Genomic DNA, 26,072 nt, shown 5'->3' on the forward strand with positions numbered 1-26,072 from the left:
AAGGAACGGTGATATATTTCCAAGTCAGAGTGGTGAGTGGCTCGGAGGGCACTTGCAGGTGATGCTGTTCCATGTATCTGCTGTCTTTGTCCTTCTAGATGGAAATTGTCATAAATTTGGAAGGTGTTGTCTGAGGATCTTTGGTGAACTTCTACAGTGCATTTTGTAGATAGTACGCACTGCTGCTACTGAGCATTGGTAGTGGAGGGACTACTTATTTGTGGATACAGTACCAGTTATGTGGGCTGCTTTGTCCTGAATGTCAAGTTATTGCATATGGTTGGAGTTATACACTGCCAAGTAAGTGTAGAGTATTCCACCACACTCCTGACTTGTGCCTTGTAGATGGTGGACAGATTTTGGAGATAAGTTACTGACTATAGTATTCCTCACCTCTGACCTGCTCTTATAGTCACTGTATTTATATGGCAAGTCCACTTGAGTTTCTGGTCAATAGTAACCCCTAGGATGTTAATAGTGAGGAGTTCAGTGATGGTAATGTCATTGAATTTCTTTTTAACATCACAGTCCAGGTTAAAATTTATTGCCCATCCTAATGCCCAGAGAGCATAGAGTCATAGAGATGCACAGCATGGAAAAAGATCCTTCGGTCCAACCCATCCGTGCCGACCAGATATCCCAACCCAATCTAGTCCCACCTGCCAGCACCCTGCCCATATCCCTCCAAACCCTTCCTATTCATATACCCATCCAAATGCCTCTTAAATATTGCAATTGTACCAGCCTCCACCACTTCCTCTAGCAGCTCATTCCACACACATACCACCCTCTGCCTGAAAATGTTGCCCCTTAGGTCTCTTTTATATCTTTCCTCTCTCACCCTAAACCTATACCCTCTAGTTCTGGACTCCCCAACCCCAGGGAAAAGACTTCGCTGATTTATCCTATCCATGCCCCTCATAATTTTGTAATCCTCTAACACGTCACCCCTCAGCTTCCGACGCTGCAGGGAAAACAACCACAGCTTGTTCAGCCTCTCCCTGTAGCTCAGATATCCTCCAACCCTGGCAACATCCTTGTTAATCTTTTTTGAACCCTTTCAAGTTTCACAACATTTTTCCGATAGGAAGGAGACGAGAATTGCATGCAATATTCCAACAGTGGCCTAACCAATGTCCTGTACAGCCGCAACATGACCTCCCAACTCCTGTACTCAATACTCTGACCAATAAAGGAAAGCATACCAAACACCTTCTTCACTATCCTATCTACCTGCGACTCCACTTTCAAGGAGCTATGAACCTACACTCCAAGGTCTCTTTGTTCAGCAACGCTCCCTCGGACCTTACCATTAAGTGTATAAGTCCTGCTAAAATTTGCTTTCCCAAAATGCAGCACCTCACATTTAGCTGAATTAAACTCCATCTGCCACTTCTCAGCCCATTGGCCTATCTGGTCAATATCCTGTTGTAATCTGAGGTAACCCTCTTCGCTGTCCACTACACCTCCAATTTTGGTGTCATCTGCAAACTTACTAACTGTACCTCTTATGCTCGCATCCAAATCATTTACATAAATGACAAAAGGTAGAGGGCCCAGCACTGATCCTTGTGGCACTCCACTGGTCACAGGCCTCCAGTCTGAAAAACAACCCTCCACCACCACCCTCTGTCTTCTACCTTTAAGCCAGTTCTGTATCCAAATGGCTAATTCTCCATGTATTCCATGAGATCTAACCTTGCTAATCAGTCTCCCATGGGGAACCTTGTCAAACGCCTTACTGAAGTCCATTGAGATCACATCTACTGCTCTGCCCTCATCAATCTTCTTTGTTACTTCATCAAAAACTCAATCAAGTTTGTGAGACATGATTTCCTATGCACAAAGCCATATTGACTATCCCGAATCAGTCCTTGCCTTTCCAAATACATGTACATCTTGTCCCTCAGGATTCCCTCCAACAACTTGCCCATCACCGAGGTCAGGCTCACTGGTCTATAGTTCCCTGGCTTGTCCTTACCATCCTTCTTAAACAGTGGCACCACGTTTGCCAACCTCCAGTCTTCCGGCACTTCACCTGTGACTATCAATGATACAAATATCTCAGCAAGAGGCCCAGCGATCACTCTTCTAGGTTCCCATAGAGTTCTCGGGTACACCTGATCAGGTCCTGGGGATCTATCCACCTTTAACCGTTTCAAGACATCCAGCACTTCCTCCTCTGTAATCTGGACATTTTGCAAGATGTCACCATCTATTTCCCTACAGTCTATATCTTCCATATCCTTTTCCACAGTAAATACTGATGCAAAATATTCATTTAGTATCTCCCACATCTCCTGTGGCTCCACACAAAGGCAGCCTTGCTGATCTTTGAGGGACCCTATTCTCTCCCTAGTTACCCTTTTGTCCTTAATATATTTGTAAAAACCCTTTGGATTCTCCTTAATTCTATTTGCCAAAGCTATCGCATGTCCCCGTTTTGCCCTCCTGATTTCCCTCTTAAGTATATTCCGACTTCCTTTATACTCTTCTAAGGATTCACTCGATCTATCCTGTCTGTACCTGACATATGCTTCCTTCTTTTTCTTAACCAAACCCTCAATTTCTTTAGTCATCCAGCATTCCCTATAGTTACCACCCTTCCCTTTCACCCTGACAGGAATATACTTGCTCTGGATTCTTGCTATCTCATTTCTGAAGGCTTCCCATTTTCCAGCCATCCCTTTACTTGCGAACATATGCCTCCAATCAGCTTTCGAAAGTTCTTGCCTAATACCATCAAAATTGGCCTTTCTCCAATTTAGAACTTCAACTTTTAGATCTGGTCTATCCTTTTCCATCACTATTCTAAAACTAATAGAATTGTTAGAAGTTAATCACAATTCTTTAGGCCTGGAGTCACATGAAGACTAGACTAGGTGAGGATAGCAGATTTCCTTACCTGAAGGATGTTAGTGAACGAGATGCATTTTCCCTGGTCATATGGTCATCATTAGACTCTTAATTCCAGATTTTTAATTGAATCGAAATTCACCATCTGCCATGGCTGGACTCAAACCCGGGTTAGAGTTAGGTTTCTGGATTAATAGTCTAGCGATAACATCACTAGGCCCTTGCCTCCCATCTATATTTTATGTTAAATGCTTGAATATCAAGAGACAGTGGTTAGATTGTTTTTATTGGAGATGGTAACTGCCTGGCAATTGTAATATATATGATCATAATTGAAATTTGGATTTTATTTGAATAATGCCAGATAGATTTTAATCTGCAAATATCATTTTTAAAACATTAAGAAAGTCATTTGGAAGAGTGATCTATATGTATTAACTCCAAGAAGATATAGTCAGGCCTGGGAAGAGCCCTGTGGTATTAAAGGATAAATATTTCTAATGTTGGGTTTATGACAGGCAGAGCAAACATATGAAGGCAACTGGTACAGGTTTGACATCACAACAGAAGATTTGAAATATTTGTTCAAGAGAATCCAGAGTTTAGTTCAGAAGGTAGAACTAGTCACCTCGATAGAAGTGGTTTCAAGTCTATGAAACGTTTAAGAGTTTGGACAGAATTCTTCAACATGTCAGTGTTGAAAAATGCTTAGATGTTCAGAATTCATGCCAGTGGACTCAAAAAGGAATTATTAAAATCTTGAAAGAGTCAGATTTAAAAAGCTGGATAGGGATGCTTGTGTTAAGATTATAATAACTATAAATAGATTTGTTTGTTTTTTTTACTGAATAAACTTAGGGTCTGTTGTTAAAGAACATCTGCACCTTCATGTGAATATGTTGTAGTGACTAACCACAGCTGCCACCAACTGCAAAAACTAAACACACAATTTATCAAGTGAAGTTTCACTGTGGAATGTGACATGTCCAGTAGTACCATCAGCTGGCATCATAACATCTGGGAGCCTGTAAAGTATGCGAAAATGAGGACTGCAGATGCTGGAGATTAGAGTCGAGAGTGTGGTGCTGGAAAAGCACAGAAGATCAGGCAACATCCGAGCAGCAGGAAAATCAATGTTTCAGGTAAAAACCCTTCATCTGGGATGAAAGGCTTATGCTGAAATGTTGATTTTCCTGCTCCTCAGACGCTGCCTGATCTACTGTGCTTCCCAGCACCACACTCTCGAGCCTGTAAAGTATGTGTTGCTTTATAAAATCAAACAATGACCAATTCACATTTACCACTAACTTACCGTCAACAAAACATTACTCCTCCCAAAGAAACATTTGTCTAATTAGAGTTTGGAAATAGGTACATTTTCCTGATCTTTCTTACTGGATTTATGATCAATTAATACAATAGGGAACGCACTCTTGCTTGACATATTTACATGGATGAGATTTTAGGCGATGAGTGAGGACTGGAGCTGATTTGTGCAAAGCATGAATGATTGGACTAAATTGTAAATTTTTGTGCTGAAAATTCTATGTGATACGATGAAGAGGAAGTTTCAATGAACTGAGATAGTCATCATTTGGAGATGCATACATACACATTTCAATGCTGACATTTATTACATACGTTGACTTCCTTCCTATTGTGAATATTTGCCAGAATTACAAACCCAATGTCTAGAAAACTGTCATTTACTGACAATGCAAAGGTTAATATTGAGGACATGTGGTTTATTTTGTGGTTGCTACTGTTTAAACAGGATTGGCTTCACTTTAAAATATAATTTGTTCTTCATACCTATTCATAAATTGTTTTTACAAAGGTTTATGAAACAATCTGTTTCTCTTTTCTCAACAGATTTCTTTAGGATCCTTGGAAGATAAGCACCTTCACCAGTTTGACAAACACACCGTACAAATACAAATGAAATAACAAACACAGGAAACAATATCACCACCAATCGTAAAACTCCACAAGTGATAGTGAACCAGCCGCTATCACGTCAGCATCAAGGTGAATACTGGTTGTTGTGTAGAACCAACCAGCTCAGCGATCATTCTAAATCAAGAATTTGAAATGGCAACTGCGTGTACTGACCCAAAAGGAAGACAATCTCTATCCAGAGAAAAGCATCAAAAATATCTATTGTTTGAAAGAAGTACTAGAAAAGCTGATCATTTCTGACTGATTCTTCCAATCCTGATATTCTGGTCTAATCCAAAAATGCAATTTAGGGAATTACAGCTGCTGTCAATTTACAGGAATTTCTCTCAATTGCTGGTTTCTAAAGGCCCTCCCATCATCCTGGTATGATTCACCCCTCATGGGCAATACATGATAGCTGAGGATAAACACCAGATCTACCTGAGTAACTAAATGTAACAACTGTACCCCATGTCCTAGATTATCTACAAACATATGTCCTTAACCACTGCTCACAGTTTGTAAATGAGGATAACACCGGGACTGTTATATAATATAATATCTATTTATTCAGCAACTGGGATTTAGAATAAAAGCTTTGCTTCCTCTTCATAATCCTTAACATTCTTCCAGTACTGTCTTATTAATCTTTGAAAATAGAAGTTTACGGACTCCTTAGAACAGAATCCAACAGCACAGAAGGAGAGATTTCAGCCCTCTGCGCCTCACCTGCTCTTTGAAAGATTGATCAAATCTGAGATACACTCCCTGCTCTCCCCTGATTGTCTTCAAGAATTTATCCAGTTTTCTTTTGAAAGTTAAAACTGAACACCAACCTTTCAGGCAGTGCACTGCAGTTTGTAAAAACTCACTGCATCAAAAAATAAATTCCCCATTTTCCTCTCTGGTACAATTCCTATTCTGACAACAACTGGCACTTTTTGTCTCATGTAATTCTCTGTGATCATCTTAAATATGTTTCAGCTTTAATACTGTTCCACTTTCCAATAATATCAATTCATCAACATTACAAGTTCTCAAACAAAGGCAATTATAATCAATTCTCAAATTTGTGTTCAAACAAACTCAACCTCAGCTTTCCAAAACTTACTTTCAATTGTTCAAGGTGTTGTGTAAAGGTATGAAAATCACATCAACTGAAATATTCATCAATTGTACCCTCGGGGAGGACACTGAAGTTTGTAGGAGTGAGATTCTTCATAGACTGACTGGAGAAACAGGATTGTTCTATGTGGAACAGAGAAGGTCGAGAGAAGATTTAAAGGAGACATTCAGAATGATATGCAGCTTTCATGGAATGGGGAGGGAAAAATGTTTTCCCACTGTGGACAGGGTCAGTCACAGATGACATAGATTAAAGATAATCTATAGGGAATGTCAGAAATTGCTTTTTAATGAAATGAGTTATGATGATCTGGAATAAAACAGTCAGTAGAAGCAGATTCAATACTATCTTTATAAGGGGAGTTTGATAAACACTTGCACAGGAGAAATATGCAGGACTGGGGTAAGGCTGCAGGGGAACAGTCGTGATATTTGCTGCATCTTTCAAAGGCATGGCAGAGACACAATGGGCCAATGGTGGCAGGTTCTGTGCTTAAGTGACTAATGGATTACAAGATGCTGTTAACAAGAGCAAGGTGGCTTTGATCTGGAGTGCAAGGAAACATTGCTGCTGATGGTCCTCTCTTACCTGTTTGGGTTGTTCTAGAATCTGTAGGTATGGTCCATCAGCTGGGAACATAAGAAAAGGCACAATGATTATTACAGCAGCAAAATCAGCACTTACAAAAGATACATTTCATAAACAAGTTGCAGTCTAATTTGAATAAAGATCTTTTGCAGGAAATCCCCTTACCCATTAATGGGGGAAAAACAATTCTCTTGTAGGGCCGAGATTGCAAAAAAACTCTTCTCGTAAATCCTGACTGTTGTAAAAACCGCTCTTCAATTAGAGATATTTATCATAACAGGCAACATATCACGCTTTCAAAGCGCCTAAATCACAAAATCATCAAAAGGCCATGCCCACCAAGACAGCACTTCATGCTTCATACACTTGTTAATCTGAGCCTCTGTGTGCCAAACAAAAAAACCACTTCAACTTCAAGCCAATGAATGGTGAGTGTTTCCCTCAGGGATTACAGGGTCATTCACACCACTTCATTTAAAATAAGGTCACAGCATGAAATATGGTTTACATTTACATTTCTTACATACAATGCATGTTCACAGATGCACAAGGCGACCAACTGCTTTAGCAAGTTATGTAATTCGGAAGTTTGAGCAGATTGGGCTATTCCTATTGGAGTTTAGAAGAATAAGAAATGACATTACTGAATGATGTAAGATTCTGAGGGGTCTTCAAAAGGTGAATGGTGAGAGGATGGTCCCACTTGTGGGAACCAAAAACTGGGAGACAATTTACCAAAGGCTCACCCTTTTAAGGTAGAACGGAGGAGAAATTTCTTCCCTAGTATATTTCTTGGAAAAATACTCTATCCCAAACAGCAATGGAGGCTGGGTCATATATTCAAGGCTAAATTGTACAGATTTTAAATCTATAAGAAAGTCAAGGGTAGACAGGAAATTGGAAGGAACAATATAACCAGGTCAGAGACAATTGGGTTCGACAACAAAGCATGTTCAAGGGGCCAAATGGACTACCCTGCTCTTGTTCCACCTGACATTACATGATGTCATTAATATATTATAGCACAGCTTACATCAATTTGACGTTCATTATCTATTGACTATTGCACTAACAACTTTATAGTAAGCCAGCTCGAAGATGGGGGTTCACACGATTGTATTTAATTAAAATTGTACAGAATCGCATTAGTATTGCTATCAGTAACCAATCAATTTTAAGGATCATCTAATTGTGTAGAGATTGTTAGAGGGATTTACGGAGGGAATTCCAGAGATTAGCATCTAGGCAGTTGAAGTTACAACTGCCAGTGGTGCAAGTGTGTGAAGTGTGTAACAGTAGAAATCTGCAATTCAGAAGCAGCAAAAAAAAAGCTGGAATTGAAAGATTGTGAGAATGATGGAGAGAAAGAAATGCAAACTCAGGGAGAACTAAAATACAGGGGCATCAGTTTTAAAATTTAGATTTTAATTGATTAGACACAATTTCTGCAAGAAAAGAAAATTCGCCTCATCTCTGTCTAAAATGTATGACACCTTACTTTGAAGTAGTGAACCCTGGTTCTAGGTCCTCCCATAAGAGAAAGCTCTTTTCCATATTCACCATTCCTGATGAAGGGCTTTTGTCTGAAATGTCAATTTTTCCTGCTCCTCCGATGCTGCCTGACCTGCTGTGCTTTTCCAGCACCATTCTAATCTTGACTCTGATCTCCAGCATCTACAGTACCCACTTCTGCCTAGTCCATATCCACCCTGTCAAGGCACCTCAGGACCTTGTACATTTCAATAATTTCTTATTTTTCTAAACTCCTGAGAATATAAGGCCAGCTATCCAACCTTTCCTCAGGAGACAAACCCATACATTGGCACTACATCCACAAATGTCTATTCCCTCCACCACTGACGCACAGTATCGTCAGTGTATTCTACCTACAGGATGCACAGCAAACATTCACCAAAGATCCTTAGACAGCACCTTCCAAACCCAGGACCACTTCCATTTGGAAGTTCAAAAGCAGCAGATACATGGAGATACCACCCCCCGGAAAGGTCCCCTCCGAGTCACTCACCATCCAGACTTGAAAATACATCACCATTCCTTCACTGTCACTGGGTCAGAATCCTGGAATTCCATCCCTAGGGGCATTGTGGGTCTACCCGCAGCACATGGACTGCAGCAGTTCAAGAAGCCAGCTCACCCTCACCTTCTCAAGGGGCAACAAATGCTGGCCCAGACAGTGATGCTCACATCCCATGAATAAATTAAAATGGAAAGAAAGGTCAACTTAGGTTATTGAGCACTGGGGTGATGGGGCAACAGCACCTGGATTGAATTAGCAGACAATGTAGCTGCACTTTGAATAAGCCAAGGTTTACAGAGGGTACAAGGTGGGAGGACAGCTCAGCCAAAATTTTAGCTCATCAGTTCAACCCTTCTTTAAAATACAGACAATCAAAGAATGGTAGACTGATTACAGCCCACAGCGAGGGCACTTAATTCATTTAGCCTGTGTTGACCCTGACAACAACCAGGAGAAAGTGAGGGCTGCAGATGCTGGAGATCGGAGCTGAAAATGTCTTGCTGGAAAAGCGCAACAGGTCAGGCAGCATTCAAAGAGCAGAAGAATCAACGTTTCTGCCTGACCTGCTGCGCTTTTCCTGACAACAACTACTCAGGCAACTCAATTCCTTAGCCTTATTCTTTAGATTTGCAAATTTTTGTGTTCAGATATTTATGCACTCTTCTTTCATAAAATGTGATTGACTCTGTCCTCAACAAATTGTCAGGCAATGCATCTCTGTCCCTAACCAGTCACTGACTAGGAAGGTTTTTTGCTTCAGTCAACTTTGGTTCTTTTGCTAATCACACTGGATCTGTGTCCCCTGAATCTCACCACTAAAGGAAACAGTTTCTCACTATTGACTCTGCACAGTCAATCTCGTAACTTTAAACAACTCTATTAAATCTCCCTCAATTTTTACTTCTCTACAGAGAACAATCCCAGTTTCCCCCATTCTGTCCCTGTAACTGAAATTTCCCCATCACTGGAACGATTCTTTTAAAAACAATTGCCCCCTCTCTAAAGCTTTTGCAAAATGGACTCCTAGACCCATTCTTTTTTCAATTCCTGACACAAATATGTCTTTATCCTTCAAAAGAGCAAAATCCAGAAGAATTAACCACCCTTAGATTTCCATTATTGAGCCCTGGAACACTGAACTGCCAATGCAATTCTTATAGCCCCTACAGATCAGCCATCAACTAAACCAGTCACAGACAGGACAAATGACCTCTTATTCCTGTACTTTAAACAAAACATTGTGTCTGTACTAACTCTAAAATCAATTAATTACAAAGAAAGAAGTTAGAGAGCAATTTTTACCAATACATTGCATGCAATGGAAATGTATTCAGGTGGTTTATAAATTATAGCAGAAAACCAGACAGAGAAAATGTGTCAAGTGACACAGTGTGAAAAAAAAAACTGAACTAACAAGACTTTCGATAGCAACACTTTCCTCATCGAACACATAAAAAGATAAATTGTATCCACTGTGTTAAGTAGCTTTGAGGGCTGAGTCACCACTTTCTGAAACTCAGTCTGTTTTTCCACAGTGGAAATATTTAGTGAAATTTTTGTAAAGCTTTAATCAGGAAGCATTTATAACTTAAATCCTTTCCATGTTTCAGTTCATGTCTGAAACAGTAAATGAGAAGATGAAGATTTCACAAAATCAGTATTATTAATACAAAACAGTAACATATCAGGGAGGCAATGGCTTTGTGGTATTATTGTTGATCTGTTAACCCAGAGGCCCAGGTACTGTTCGGGTGACCCAGGTTTGAATCCTGCCAAGGCAGATGGTGGAATTTGTAGTTAATAAACTTCTAATGATGACCATGAATCCATTACCAATTGTTGGAAAAACTCTTCTGGTTCACTAATATCCTTTAGGGAAGGAAACTGCCATCCTGACCTGGTCTGACCTACATGTGACTCCAGACCCACAGCAACTCTTAACTGCCCTCTGGGTAATTAGGGAAGGACAATAAATACTAGATTATCCAGCCAAACCCTGATCTCATGAATGAATAAAAACACTCATATCCTGTGAAAGAATTATTAAAAGCCTCCCTCACATTTTTAAAGAATTCCCTCATCACTCCTCAACCTCTTTCTTTCTTGAAAGAAGAGCTGCACCTTGGTCAATCTTTCACTGGGAATAACCTTACCGCTTTGCTCGCGGTTAAAGGTAAATACCATGGGATAAGCAGAATACACCATTTACTAAAATCGAACAAATGCAAAACCTGCTCAAGATATTTTTGATGGAAACTGCTTAAAATCAGACCTAAAGCACAGTTTCACAATTTTCTAAACAGTATTAGAAGTAGAAGTTATTTCATTCAGGACCCAGCGTAAAACACTCAATCTAATGATACTCACGTGTCTGTAGTGGAGAATCTGTGGGACCCATTGGCGAAGTAAACATGGCGTTGGGTAATTCTAAAGCATTATAATCATCGATACCATAAATCTGAGGGAGAAAAAAGTCAAGATCACTGAGTGTGTGCAAACTGCACAGAAAATAAACACTAATGATACTTTCATATCAGGAAATATAAAGTTATTTTCAGAGAGTGTTTGATGAGATCAGGTGGGTAGCCATCCTCAGTCAGTGTTTCTGTTTTGACGAAGATTGAGGAAAGTGATTAGGGGAGGGGTGCAGATGAGATCCTTGTCACAAGGTCAGTGTGAAGTACAGCAGGTAATTAGTAATGCTAACAGAATGTTCAAGAGGAACTTATTTCAAAATTAGACAGGTTATACTCAGTTATACAGAGCACTGGTAAGACTGCAGTACCAGAGTACTGAGTACACTATTGTTCCCTTTGTTTAAGGAAGATTGTAAGCGTGTTGGAAGTAGCTCACAGAATGTTCACTAAACCAACACCTGAAATGTATGGGTTGTCTCATGAGGAAAGGTTGGACAGCTGGCTTTACATCCTCTGGAGTTTAGAAGAGTAAGAAATTACTTGACTGAAACATACAAGATCCTGAGGTGCCTTGACACGGTGGATATGGAAAGGAGTTTTTTCTATGGGAGGATCTAGAACCAGGGCTCACTATTTCAAAGTAAGGTATCACGCATTTTAGAGAGAGGTGAGGTGAATTTTGTTTCCTCATAGAGGGTCACTGGACTCTGGAGCTCTCTTCTTTATAAGGTGGTGGATGCAGAGGTACTTAGATTGTAAAGCAAAAAAGGTGAATCATTATGGAGGATAGGTGGGCATATGGAGTAATCAGATTTGCCATAACTTTATTGAATGGCGGAGCAGGATTGAGAATTCTTGCAGGAAAAAGTGAGGACTGCAGATGCTGGAGATTAGAGTCGAGTGTGGGGTGCTGGAAAAGCACAGCAGGTCAGGTAGCATTCAAGGAGAAAGAGAATCAACGATTTGGGCAAAAGCCCTTCATCAGGAATGAGGCTGGGAGCTTTGGGCGGGGGGGGGGGGGGGTGGAGAGATAAATGGGAGGGGGGTGTGGGGTTGGGGGGGAAGGTAGCTGAGATTGCAATAGGTGGATGGAAGTGGGGAGGGTGGAGTGGATAGGTGGGAAGGGAGATTGGCAGGGGGGACAGGTCATGGGGATGGTGCTGAGCCAGAAACTTGGAACTCGGGTAAGGTTGGGGGAAGGGGAAATGAGGAAACTGGTGAAATCCACATTGATGCCCTGGGGTTAAAGTGTTCCGAGGTGGAAGATGAGGCGTTCTTCCTCTAGGCATCGGGTGGTGAGGGAATGGCGATGGAGGAGGCCCAGGACCTGCACGTCCTCAGCAGAGTGGGAGGGGGGAGTTAAAATGTTCAGGGTGGTAGGGTTGGTGGGTGCGGGTGTCCCGGAGTTGTTCTCTAAAGTGCTCTGCGAGAAGGCGTTCAGTCTCCCCAGCGTAAAGGAGACCACATCGGGCGCAACAGATACAGTAAATAACATTAGTGGAAGTGCAGGTGAAACTTTGATGGACGTGGAAGGATCCTTCGGTGCCTTGGATGGAGGTGAGGGAGGGGGTGCAGGTTTTGTGATTCCTGCGGTGGCAGGAGAAGGTGCCGGGAGGGGAGGGTGGGTTGTTGTCCGTGTTGCGGTTGGAGGGGTGGGGTTCGAGGGCGGAGGTGCGGGACGTGGATGAAATGCGTTGGAGGACATCTTCAGAAGATGGACTGTTCTACATAGCCAACAAAGAGACAGGCATAGCTGGGGCCCATACAGGTGCCCATGGCTACCCCTTTCATCTGGAGGAAGTGGGAGGATTCGAAGGAGAAATTGTTGAGGGCAAGGAACAGTTCAGCCATACGAATGAGAGTGTCAATGGAAGGATACTGGTGGGAGAGGAAGAATCAGAGAGCTTGGTGATGAAGGTGTAGAGGGATTGGATGTCCATGGTGAAAATGAGGCGTTGGGGACCAGAGAAACAGAAATCTTGGTGGAGGTGAAGGGTGTGGATGGTTTTTCGAACGCATGTGGGGAGTTCCTGGACCAGGGGAGGATAGGACAGTATCGAGGTAGGTGGAGATGAGTTCAGTGGGGCAGGAGCAGGCTGAGACAATGAGTCGGCCTGGGGTGGTCAGGCTTGTGGATCTTGGGAAGGAGGTAGAATCTGGCAGTGCGGGGTTCCCAGACTACAAGGTTGGAAGCTGTGGGTGGGGGATCCCCTGAGGTGATAAGGTTATGTTGGGTCTGGGAAATAATGGTTTGATGATGGGGTGGTGAGGTCATGGTTCAGGAGGCGGTAGGAAATGGTTATCTTCAAGCTGGAGCCTGGTTTCAGCCGTGTAGAGGTCAGTACGCCCAAACTACCACTGCATCCCCCTCTTGACCTCTCCACTGCTGAAGCCAAGCGCCAACTTGAAGACAAGGGGGACCATATACAACCTCATCACCTCAGGGGATCTCCAACCCACCGCTTCCAAACTCACACTTTGGGAACCCCTAACCGCCTGATTCTACCTCCTTCCCAAAATCCACAAGCCTGACTACCCGGGCCGACCCATTGTCTCAGCCTGCTCCTGCTCCACCGAACTCATCTCCACCTATCTCAACACTGTCCTATCGTTTCTGCTCCAGAAAGTCCCCACATATGTTCAGGACACCGCCCATGCCCTCCACGTTCTCCAAGATTTCCGTTTCCCTGACTCCCAAAGCCTCATCTTCACCATGGACTTACAATCCCTCTACACCTCCATCTGCCATGACCAGGGCCACCAAGCCCTATGTTTCTACCTCTCCCGACGTCCCCACCAGTAGCCTTCGATTGACACCCTCATTCATTTGGCTGAACTGTTCCTTACCCTCAACAATTTCTCCTTCAAATCCTCCCACTTCCTCCAGATGAAAGGGGTAGCCATGGGCACCCACATAGGCCCCAGCAATGCCTGTCGCTTTGTCGACTACGTGGAACAGTCTATCTTTCGCAGTTATACCGGCACCATTCCCCACCTTTTCCTCCACTACATTGATGACTGCATAGGCGCCACCTCGGGCTCCCATAAGGAGGAAGTTCATCAACTTCACCAACACATTCCACCCCAACCTTAAATCACCTGGACCATCTCTGACAACTCCTTCCCCTTCCTTGACCTCTCCATCTTCATCAACAGTGACTGACTCAACACTGACATTTTCTATAAACCCACCGAGTCCCTCAGCTACCTGGATTACACCTCCTCCCACCCTACCTCTTGCAAAATGCTACCCTGCCTCCACCGTATCTGTTCCCAGGAGGACCAGTTCCACCACAAAACACACCAGATGACCTCCTTCTTTAAAGACTGCAATTCCCCTCCCACAAGGTTGATGATGCCCTCCAGCGCATCTTATCCACTTCCCGCAGCTCCGCCCTCCAACTGCAACAAGGACAGAACACACCTGGTCCTCACTTTCCATCCCACCAATCTCCACATACATCGCATCATCCTCTGCCTTTTCTGCCACCTACAAATAGACCCCACCACCAGACTTACATTTCCCTCCCCACCCCTATCCACTTTCCGTAAAAACCGTTCCCTCTGCGACTGCCTGGTCAGGTCCACGCCCCCAACAACCCACCCTCCCCTCCTGGCACCTTCCCCTGCCACCGCAGAAGTTGCAAAACCTGCGCCCACACCTCCCCCCTCACCTTCCCCCCCACACTCCCATGACCCCCCCACCCCCATCCATGGCCCCAAAGGAGCCTTCCACACCTATCAGAGTTTCACCTGCACTTCCACATGTCATTTATTGTATCCGTTGCTCCAGATGCGGTCTCCTCGACATTGGGGAGACGATGCCTACTCACAGAGTGCTTCAGAAAACATCTCAGAGACACCAAACATCCTCATCACCCCATGGCCGAACACTTCAATTCCCCACCCCACTCTGCTAAGGACATGCAGGTCATGGGCCTCCTCCATAGCCACTCCCTTACCACCCGACGCCTGAAAGAAGAATGCCTCATCTTCCGCCAGGGGACCCACCAACCCCTTGGCATCAATGTGGATTTCACCAGTTTCCTCTTTTCCCCTTACTCACCTTACCCCCAGTTCCAATCGCCCAGCTCAGCACCATCCTCAAGACCTGTCCCAACTGTCAATCTTCCATCCCACCTCCACCCTCCTCTCCAAAATATCACTATTACCCCCACCTCCATCCACCTATCACACTCTCAGCTACCTTCCTCCCCCACCCAGCCCCATCCCCCTCCCATTTACATCTTCCACCCCTGAAGCTCCCAGCCTCATTCCTGATGAAGGGCTTTTGCCTGAAACGTTTACTCTCCTGCTCCTCGGATGCTGCCTGACCTACTGTCCTTTTTCAGCACCACACACTTGAGAATTCTTGTGTCTTGACTGGCTCCAACTATGTGTTTAACCAACAGTGACCTTTCCCAACTCAGGCATACCCCAATTAGCAGCTAGTAAAAAATCTCTTAACAACAGCCAAAAAACTTGGAATGGAACAAGGAGCACTCTTTCCAAAATCTCACCATTAACCAATCCTTTCAAAGTCACAGCAAAAGAGCACTTATTCATACAAAGGGTGTGTTACTGTGACGGCTCTCTCAGCCACTTTCACTCACTAGCCTCAGTCTTTCTTCATCCAATAGCCTTCCTGAAAGCTGCTTAACGCATTTCTTCTTGAACTTTCCTTTGTTTTACTATGTTTTCATACTTGCAAAACTTTTGCTCGTGTTGAATAAACAGTCCATTTCACCAACAGTTGTCATATTGATTGGGAATCTCACCCATGCACAATTCACAGGAACTGTCAGATCAGTTCAGTTCTGCCTCCATCCATGTAGCATTGTTGAACAGGCAGGTGACAGAGCACCTTAACTTGGGCACTCACTGATCATCATGGCCATTGGAGAGCTCGGCTTCTCTCCAGTGTTGGCTTCTTGTCTAGTGATGCCTTTGCTCCGTGAGGAAGCCTTTGGTTTTTGGGAGCCTTTTCCCAAGCTGCCTGTGCCCCGCTGACTGGAATTTTGCATTCCCACCCTCCTTCACCTCAGTCTTCCTGTAATGTCACTTATAATTCATCACCTCACCTCCTACATCAGCTTGAGTTCAATGTTAAAGTTAATCTATTAAAGCTGCTGTAAAGCACCATGGGACATTTTATTTTGTTAAGGGAGAGACAAGAGTTGTAAGTTGTTGATGGGTTCTAAATAAATAATTAAAATGATCTGCAACATTTTGCAATAACTGTTCAATTACCATCACTTCAAATATTTGTGACAACCCTTCAATGATATTTGTTTATGACAGTATTCAACTTCTTCTCCCATGTGCTGTACTGATATAACCACATTTACCACAAAAGTACAGCCGAAATATGAAATGTTTATGATTTAAAGTGAATAGCATGTTGGGTTCTGTACTTATCAAAATGAGGGACAGCAATTGGGCAAGTTAAACTCTTCTCATTTCAGATCCATGGAGTGAGCCACAGGCATCACTGTCCTGGCTAAACATTTTCCCAGTGCCTCAGTCTGATTTTTCACAGCAGCCAACAATAAGCAAGAATGAACTTTTGAAATTAATTGGAGCAATTTTTTTTACTGTAGTCGGTGCTACTGAGAAGCTGTGATCAAACTTCACAACACAAAAACATTGTAGTCCCCTCTGGAGATTTTAAGAGTATCAAGCTGATCTGATTCGGTTCTGAGGTGAAAGGGAGATTCTAAATCATGACAACACTCAGTTATTTGATGTCTTTAAATTATTCAGAATCATATTATTTTAGGTGATATTTTGTTTCTCGAATCCAGCTCATGGCAGCAGAGTTTAGAACACCACAGAGACAATTCAGCCCACTATTATTCCTATCACCACCTGCTATTCCCCAGAATCTTGCAAATCATTCTTCTTCAAAATATTTCTCCAATTCCCTTTCAAATGTTCTTGCTAATCTATTTCCATTGCCCTTTCAGGCAGAGCATTCCTTATCACAAAAACTGGCTGCATGTGTACAATTCTCCCCATCTTCTCTCTGGTTCATTGACTAAATATTGTCAAAGTTTGTTTTCTGCGGACTGATCCTTCTGCCACCGGAAACAATTTCTCCCTGTTTTGCATAATCTTGAGCAATTCTTTTCACCAGTACTAAATAATACATTTCATGTATGCAAATGAATATTTGAGATTCACACCAGAGATTTGTAATTAATCATTGCACAGGTCGGTATTTACAAAACTCGATTCAAACAGAAATATTAATCCCACTTACATCAGGGACTCCAAGACGATAGGTATCCTCTTCAGCCATCATGAATCTAGGATAGGAAACAAAAAAAAATCCTGACTTGTAGTTACTTTAAAATTTTAATCAGATTTAGGATTCTACAATCAAACAGAGACTCTCATTCACACAAGTACCAAAGGTTATCAGATAAGAAAACCAAGGAACCGTGGATGCTACAAATCTGAATCAAAAACAAATTGCTGGAGAAACGCGGCAGGTCTGGCAGCAACTGTGGGGGGAAAGCAGAGTGACTGTTTCAGGTCCAGTGACCCTTCAGATGCTGTCAGATCTGCTGAGTTTCTCCAGCAATTCGTTTCTGATTCAAGTGTTATTGACTCACTGAAAACAACACACACATTTCAATAGCAGCTTGGAGAACCTGCAGACATCCACAGTCAACGCAATATTTCTGAAGTGCAGTAAGTAGTCACCGATGTAATGTTGGAAATGTGATGGATACTCCTGCACAGCAAGTTTCCTACAAATAGTAACAAGTTCATCATCCGTTAAATGGCAACGTAACAGTTTCAGAGAACAGAACATCAGGCAGGCGCGAGAACTGGTTTTCAGGTAACCGTGAACACATCATGGACTGGGTGATGTGCTCACACTCTCAAAAAATGACAGAGGTTAATGTTGGAAGTGCTCTACATCTGCATTTTCAACAGGAATAAGAGAGAAAATAGGAGACTTTGGAATGATCTGGTTTGTTAATGACAGTGTGAAGATGTGCTTACCAGCAAACATTAAAATACAAGTTAAGAATTGCCCCAATGCAATCAAATACTTGGCAGAATTCAAAGTTCTACTGTCACCCCTCCTCAAATTTATCCAGTGGAGCAGGTACACCACTCAAATATACCAATCATTATGAGAGCATTTGTCACATTCCAAAGAAAATTATCTTCCAGAGAAACAGGAACTCGTTTCAGTTCAAACAAACAGTAATCCTTTGCTGCCATGAGGAAAACAAGAAGGAAGCTCATCATTTGCTTATTGCAGTTGGTTAGGGAGTTATAATAATGAGAAGATGACTCTATCAACTGACCAGGTTACACTAATGTCTATTAAAATACCAGCCAATCAGGTGAGGGTTAGAGGGCTAATGACACACACACACACACACACACACACACACACCAAACTTTACAGCATTGGGGGGTTCCTGTGATACCACGGTAGCTGCCGAGGGAGCACCGCACAGTCAGAGGGTCAGCGCCGAGGGAGCGCCGCACTGTCAACACATCCCTATTGCACCTTCCCCTGCAATCACAGAAGTTGCAAATACTTGCCTGTTTACTTTCTCCCTCTTCAGTATCCAAGGCCCCAGAGATACCTTCCAGGTGAAGCAGCACTTTACCTCCACTTTACTCAATGTAGTCTGCTCTGTTCACTGCTCACAAGGTGATCTGCTCTAAAATGGGAAAATTAAACACTGACTGGGTGACCAGTTTGCAGAACATCTACATCCTGTCCACAAAAATGACCCTGAGCTTTCAGTTATCGGCCATTTCAACGCATCACCCTGTTCTCTGGCCAAAATCGCTGTCTGAGGTTTACTGCAGTGCTCCGGCAAAGCTTAGTACAAACTGGAAGATGCTGCTCTCATCTTCCAGTTGGGAATCCTGCAGCCTTCAAGGTTCAATATCGAATTCAATAATTTCCTCTTTCGTGTCCTTTATCCACTCCCACATCCCAGGGCGTCTTCACATGGACTGCTTTCAGCACAGCCAACCCTTTCATGGTCCCCATTATCAGCTTTTCTTTCTCCCTGGCTTACAATCATCCATCCTTTTATCTGACTGTTATTCTCTCTCTCTCTCTCATACTTCATCACCACCCCAGCCCATTTTCAGCATTTATACTGCCTCTTCCTAGTAATACCAATTCTGAGGAAAAGTCATTGAACGCGAAACATTAGTTCTGTTTCTCTCCACAGATGCTGCCAGACCTGCTGGGTTCCTCCAGCAATTTCTGTTTTTGTTTCAAATCTTCAGCATCCACAGTTCTTTGTTTTATTAATTCAATGTATTAGGTCAGTTTTTGCATGCAAATTACTTATGATATTTACTGACATTAACTCTGACTAAAACTAAAAGTATTTATATGTAAATGTGTTGGAACATTTCTCAGAGACACAATAACGGAAATGAAAGCTCTTTTCGTCATAAATTTTCACATGGAATGTGATCCTAAAAAAAAACTGGATGGATGTGAATATGAATCATGCATTTCCAAGCTATGTATGTATGTGGGTGCTCTGGGACTGAAATGGGATTGATTTTGCTTTTCTGATTAGTTTGTCAGAAGCAATCAGTTGTAAGAAAATGATAAAATGCACTTCTGATGATTGGGACAATCTCAGTGAGTTATCCTTGGTGATTCGAGCTGCTGATTTCATTACTATCACAGCACCTCAAGTGCAAATTCAAATATATTTTATGTTTTAAAAGGGTTCAGTCCTTGTCTGGGTGAAAACATTTCCTCATGTTCTCTGCATAACACTATCCCTAACCTGAAATTGATGTTCCTGTTTATTTAGATTTAGATTAGATTTAGATTTAGATTAGATTACAGTGTGGAAACAGGCCCTTCGGCCCAACAAGTCCACACCGACCCGCCGAAGCGAAACCCACCCATATCCCTACTTTTACCCCTTACCTAACACCACAGGCAATTTAGTATGGCCAATTCACCTGGCCCTGCACATCTTTGGACTGTGGGAGGAAACCGGAGCACCCGGAGGAAACCCACGCAGACACGGGGAGAATGTGCAAACTCCACACAGTCAGTCGCCTGAGGCGGGAATTGAACCCGGGTCTCTGGCGCTGTGAGGCAGCAATGCTAACCACTGTGCCACCGTGCCGCCCTCAACCACAGGGGCCAATACCTTTCCATCCAACCTTACCAAGATCCCTCTTAATTTTAAACATTCTATTAGATTTTCTCTCAGCCTCCACAATCAAAAATAAACACCTTCAGCTGTTCAGTATTTTCCCCATAACTAACATTCTCTAGTTCAGGCAACATCCTGGTAACTTTTTCCTACACTATCTACTCCAATCACATCTGTCTTCTCAAGCAATGACCAGACTGTACCCAATCCTCAAGTTATCAAATAGCTCAGATTTTATACTTCTGATAAATTATCAATTTAATCTCTAACTCAAGAAACAGAATACACACTGACAGAGTGTAACACTGTGCAGTCACTCAATAAGGAAGCTCATTACTCCAAAAGAATTCTGACAACATATCCTCCAATGCAACTACGAACAGAATAGAGAGACTGACTGGCTACATTATAATTAAGCCAACATTTAAAAGCTATGGATTGCACTAATTGGCATAGGCTGGAATCCCTGGTTGTACAAGGACTGCAATGGTTCAAGGCAGCAGCTCACTAGCACCTTCTCAAGGGCAACTAGGGATGAGCAATAAATGTTGCTGTTGCCGGTGACACCCACATCCCATGAAATAAGATAAAAGTGAGTTAACAAGGGACACAATTTAACAACTGTATGCACAAACTGCACTGCTGTCTTGGTGACTTGTGGTGTTATAGCAGGTACTGATTATAATTCTTAGGTAATATTGAAATTACAGCACAGGAGGAATCTATCTTTTGTCTGTAAATGTTAACTCATCAACTGGGAATGTTTAACCTTCTTGATCTTTTCGTAAATCTTTTTACCTTCTTCCCTTTTGAAATATTGCTTTTAAATGATGTTATACACTTTGCTTCATAGGTACTTGCAGTAAAATATTTCATTTTCCAATAAATTCCTGACGTCCTAGTTAAATCTGCTGATAATCTGAAATCTATGTACTCAAACACAGGTTCAGACTCAAACAGCTCCTCAGTATCCAGGGAATTTAAAATCAATTTCATTAAATAAAAAGCAGTGAGATGCTGGGGAAATTCTGGACCTTTAAAATAAGGTGAACTATTCAAATCAAGAACTCACATTAGTGGTTTCAAATCACAGCGAGCTTAAAGGAATTTAGTAAAATTGCAAAACCAGAAGTTTCAACTTGATTGTCAATATTAGCCAATATCGAATTATGGATGCCTTATAGTTTAACAATATTTCCCCAGTGTGCGCGAATTCCAGGGTAGATTTATATAATAATTGCAGATTTATATAATAACTACTGAATTTGTGAAAACTGGTTCTATTTTGCATCTAAACTGCAGTTTGAATCTTAATTCCAGGAAAAGACCATTCAAGCCATCAAACGCATGAAAAATACTATCCAATTTCTTGTACAACCGTGTACTCAACCCGTGATCCTACAAGTTAAGCTCTGGTGTTAATTCATCTGGGCCCAGGGGTTCAGCTGCAATAATCTCATTACGCTTTAGACAGTACAGATCTCACCAAGGGTTCTTTCAAATGAAATATTCAAGCAAGACCCTATCTGAGCTCCCAGTGGGTGTAAAAGTGCTGTTTAAAGTGCAGCAGATGAATCTCGCTCATGTCCTGACCAATATTTATCCCTCCAAAAAAAATTCATATTGCTGTTTCTGGGATCTTGCTGTGTACAAATTGGCTGTGACACTTCCTACATTATAACCGTGAATACCCTTCAAAACAAATCAATAAATTGGCTGTAAAGCACTTTGAGACATCTTAAGTTTGTAAAATGATTTGCATAACCACAAACCCTTCCCTCATTAACAACTGGCACCACAGGTTTATCCAAGCAAAGATGATTCAATGCATTTCAAACGTACTCTGGGAAAGTTGCTTCTGGATCTATCAAAAATACATTTTTGGGGATTTCAATAACTTGGGCTCGGGCAGTGCCTCTGTTGTCACTTTGGAAATGAAATTTTATTCATGTAAAAAAATTGGGGCATGAAGTAAACCAATCAATCAGGCAATGTCCAATTAGATTTCTCCATCCAGGAGGCAGGTCTAGGCAGCTCTAGGTTTTCTGGTCTATGAGGGGTTCTTTACAACGGGGAAAAAAATACTCGCAACAAGTGAGAAACAAACTCAACCATGCTCACCCAGCTGGAGCTAGACCCTCACTCAGCTGGAGCTAGACCCTCACTCAGCTGGAGCTAGACCCTCAGCATTGGGCAGGCAGCAGGAAGCTGGGGAGAGCAGGAGCAGGCAAGGAGGGTGGGCACCCTCAACACATCCCAAAAATCACCAGGAACAATGAAGTACTTTTGAAGTGTTCTCACTGTTGTAATGCTGCATCCAATTGGTGCACAGCAATCTCCCAGGAACAGCAATTTGATAATAATCAGATCAGTGGTTTTGCAATGTCTCTGAGGGATAAATATTGGCTTCAGCACATCAGGAGAACTTCCTCCTGTTCTTTTTCAAAACAGTGGCTTGGTATATTTGACATCCAGCCAAGGGAGCAGACAACATCTTGTTTAAACATTTCACCTGAAAGCTGGTGCTCTGATGCTGCAGTGTTTTCTCAGTTGACCACTAGCCAAGATCATGGACTCAAACTCTGATGCGGTGACTTAAACCCAGGAACTTCCAAGTAAGAAATGTGGGTTTTACTCCCAAACCCCACCAGTCAGCAGGCACCGAACATCAAGTCTCTTTTAGGTTTCTTTGGATACCAATCTTAGCCCCAGATTTCCCTCGAGTACTCATGTGTTGTACAATATCAAATCAGAAAGATTAGGTGGGACGGTGACAGTGATTCACTGGGTTGTTCATATGGGCCCCAGGAAAGGCTCTAAACTTTCAACAGATGGACTGAAAACTTGAATGAAACTTGGCCATTTACAGGATGGTTAAAAATCAACACTCACTCCCTCACTCTAATACCAAACCCCTTCTCATCAAGAAGGAAAATTAAACGTAAAACAACTGTAACAGTTTCTGATCAGCTTTCTGGTCCTGACACCTACAGCAAATGCTGAGAATATATCCATACTGCTAAATTATTAAGAGGCACGTGGGAGGGAGGATAATTCCTTATGGGAACACCAAAACCAGTCAGATCAAAGCTGCAGATGGACAAGAAGTCCAACCAGGGGATCAACCTTGGTTCAATGGAGAGTGCAGGAGGGCATATCAGGAGCACACCAGGCATACCTAAAACTGGGTGTAAACCTGGTGAAGCTACCAAACAGGACTTGCAAGCTAAACAGGATAAGCAGCAAGTGATAGACAGAGCTAAGCCATCCCACAACCAATAGATCAGATCTAACCTCTGCAAACCTGCCACATCCAGTTGTGAGTGGTGGTGGATGATTAAACAACTCACTGGAGGGGGAGACTCCACAAATATCCCCATCCTCAATGATGGGGGAGCCCAGCACATCAGTGCTAAAGACAAGGCTGAAGCATTCGCAGCAATCTTTAACCAGAAGTGCCGGATGGATGGTCCACCTTGGCCTCCACCAATGGTCCCCAGCATTAGAGATACCAGACTTCTGCCAACTCAATTCACTGCACATGAAATCAAGAAAAGGTTTAAAGCACTGGACACTGCAAAGGCAACAGTACTGAAGACTTGTGTTCCAGAACTTGCTGTTCCTGACAAGCTGTTGCAGTACAGTTGGTGTGGCATCAAGGAGCCTGAGCAAAACTGGAATCAATGGGTGTCCGGTAGCCAACTCTCCCCAGCTGGAGTCAGACCTGGCACATAGGAAGATGGTCGTGGTTGCTGGAGGTCAGTCATCTCAGCTCCAGGACATTTCTGCAGGAGTTCCTCAAGGTAGTGTCCCAGACATAACCATCTTCAGCTGCTTCATCAATGACCTTCCCTCCATCAAAGGTCAGAGGTGAGGATGATTGTACAACGTTCAGCACCATTTATGATTCCTCAAGATACCGAAGCAGTCCATGTTCAAATGCAACAAGGTCTGGACAATATCTAGGCTTGGGCTGACAAGTGGAAGTACCATTTGCACCATACAAGTGCCAGGCTATGACCATCTCCAATAATAGATAATCTAACCACCATCCTTGGCATTCAATGGTGTTACCATCACTGAATTGCCTACTATCAACATCCTAGAGATTACCATTGATCAGAAACTCAACTGGACTATCAATATGCATGCACTGGCTCCAATAGCAAGTCAGAGGCTAGGAATACTGTGGCAAGTAATTCACCTCCTGACTCCCCAAATCCTGCCCACTATCTACAAAGCACAAGTCATGTGATGGAATACTCCCCATTTGCCCTGGATGGGTGTAGCTCCAACAACACTCAAGAAGCTCAACACCATCAGGACAAAGCAGTCACTTGGTTGGCACCACATCCACAAGCATCCAATCCCTCCACCACCGACACTCAGTAGCAGCCGTGTGTAACATCTACAAGATGCTCTGCAGAAATTCACCAGAGGTTTCTTACTCAGCACCTTCCAAGCCCACAGCCACTTCCATCTAGAAGGACAAAAGCAGCAGATACACAGGAATATGACCCCCTGCAAGTTCCACTCCAAGCCACTCACCATCCTGACTTCCGCCACTCCTCCAGTGTCACTGGGTCGGAATCCTGGGATTCCCTCCCTCATCGTGTGGCGGCTGTACCCACAGCAGGTGAATTGCATTGGTTCAAGAAGGCAGTTCACCACCACCTTCTCAAGGGGCAACTAGGAATGGGCAACAAACTTCGGCCCCAATCAACAATACCCATGTAGCAAGAGTAAATACAAATAGTTGATTGTCTAGCAGGAATCCTGCGATTAATCAGCTGCCCATATGAAGATGCCTTCAATGGATTGCAAAAATCCATATCTTTTCACTTTTCGATATTTTTGATTGTGGATTGAAATGGAAAATAACTGTTTGAAAAGCCAAGCATTGTAGATAGAATTGCTGCATATTGTAAAAGGAAGTTACTATCACTTATTTTAAGTGGTATTTACATTGTTGCTGGTTCGAGTAGTGGAGGAAGGTTACTGCAGATGGACAGACACGAGGACTGTGTGTAAAGTGAGATTCAGCCAGTAAAAAGAGCTGATTCATCTCTGACATGATGACTAGTTGTTGATGACAAAGACTTCCTCCTACAAACAATTATGTAATTGCCTCTCATGTAAGTGAACAGCTTGTGGGTGTGAATGATATGGGCAGGAGCCTCTAGACTTCAAAAATGGAGGTGGTCTTTCTCCCTTGCAGTGAAAGTATCTAAAGCTTGAAGAAAGTCAGTTTATTTTCCCTCACCAGTTTCTGGGAGCTGTAGCTTTTAACCAGTGGCTTGGACACTTTGCAAATTGTGAACCAGTCACTGTGGGTCACCTGCAAGGACTTGAAAAACACCTGGAGAAGAGAGATCAATGAACAATAACTCCTGACAATCAGAAGAATTACTCAGTGAACCCTGAGGACAAGGACCATTGAACTACCTTCACAGTTTTACCTTTCATCTATAACACTAACATTGTTTTCTGTTTGTGTTTAACTGTAGACAGGGAGTTTTATTAGGGAGTTAGAATTTTAACTCTGCCTTAAATAAAACAAAGCACTGATGCTGGAAATCTGAAACAAAAGCAGAAATTGGAGAAACTCAGCAGGTCTGACAGAATTTTTGGAGAGAAAGCAGAGTTAACATTTTGAGTCCAGTGCCCCTTCTTCAGAACTATAGCAGCTAGGACAATGTGAGTGTATGCTGAAGAAATCAGTTGGGGAGAAGAAGGACTAAATGAATAGATAGAGACAGAGCCCAGAGAGTTAGAATGATACTTAGGCAGAGAAAGAGATGGATGATAGCAAGCCAGGGAGGAAGAAAACTGATAATGGGGACCATGAGTGGGTGACAATGGGTCAGCTATCAGCAGTCTGTGTAATGACAGTGCTTGGGGTGTTAGGGTGGGTGAAGTGTTCGGGCCCTAAAATT

General features: G+C 42.7%; 1 protein-coding gene across 4 annotated transcripts in view; it reads right to left on the reverse strand.

Moving 5' to 3' along the window:
- nfkb1 (nuclear factor of kappa light polypeptide gene enhancer in B-cells 1) overlaps positions 1 to 26,072 on the reverse strand; it is a 97,707-nt gene that overhangs the window by 65,981 nt on the left and 5,654 nt on the right. For 2 of the 4 annotated variants that reach the window (XM_043674523.2, XM_043674522.2), the window contains exons 2-5: positions 18,533 to 18,654; positions 17,226 to 17,271; positions 10,914 to 11,004; positions 6,509 to 6,549 (exon numbers count right to left, since the gene is read on the reverse strand). In XM_043674523.2, the coding sequence (XP_043530458.1) occupies positions 6,509 to 6,549; positions 10,914 to 11,004; positions 17,226 to 17,267 (174 nt within the window). In that variant the 5' untranslated portion in view covers positions 17,268 to 17,271; positions 18,533 to 18,654. The remainder of the gene's footprint in view (positions 1 to 6,508; positions 6,550 to 10,913; positions 11,005 to 17,225; positions 17,272 to 18,532; positions 18,655 to 26,072) is intronic. The other 2 variants (XM_043674520.2, XM_043674521.2) reach the window with 1 other exon arrangement.

Source organism: Chiloscyllium plagiosum, unplaced genomic scaffold (genome assembly GCF_037043375.1).
Source record: "Chiloscyllium plagiosum isolate Xiang-an unplaced genomic scaffold, Cpla_swu_hap1 HiC_scaffold_36, whole genome shotgun sequence".
NCBI classification, from domain to species: domain Eukaryota; kingdom Metazoa; phylum Chordata; class Chondrichthyes; order Orectolobiformes; family Hemiscylliidae; genus Chiloscyllium; species Chiloscyllium plagiosum.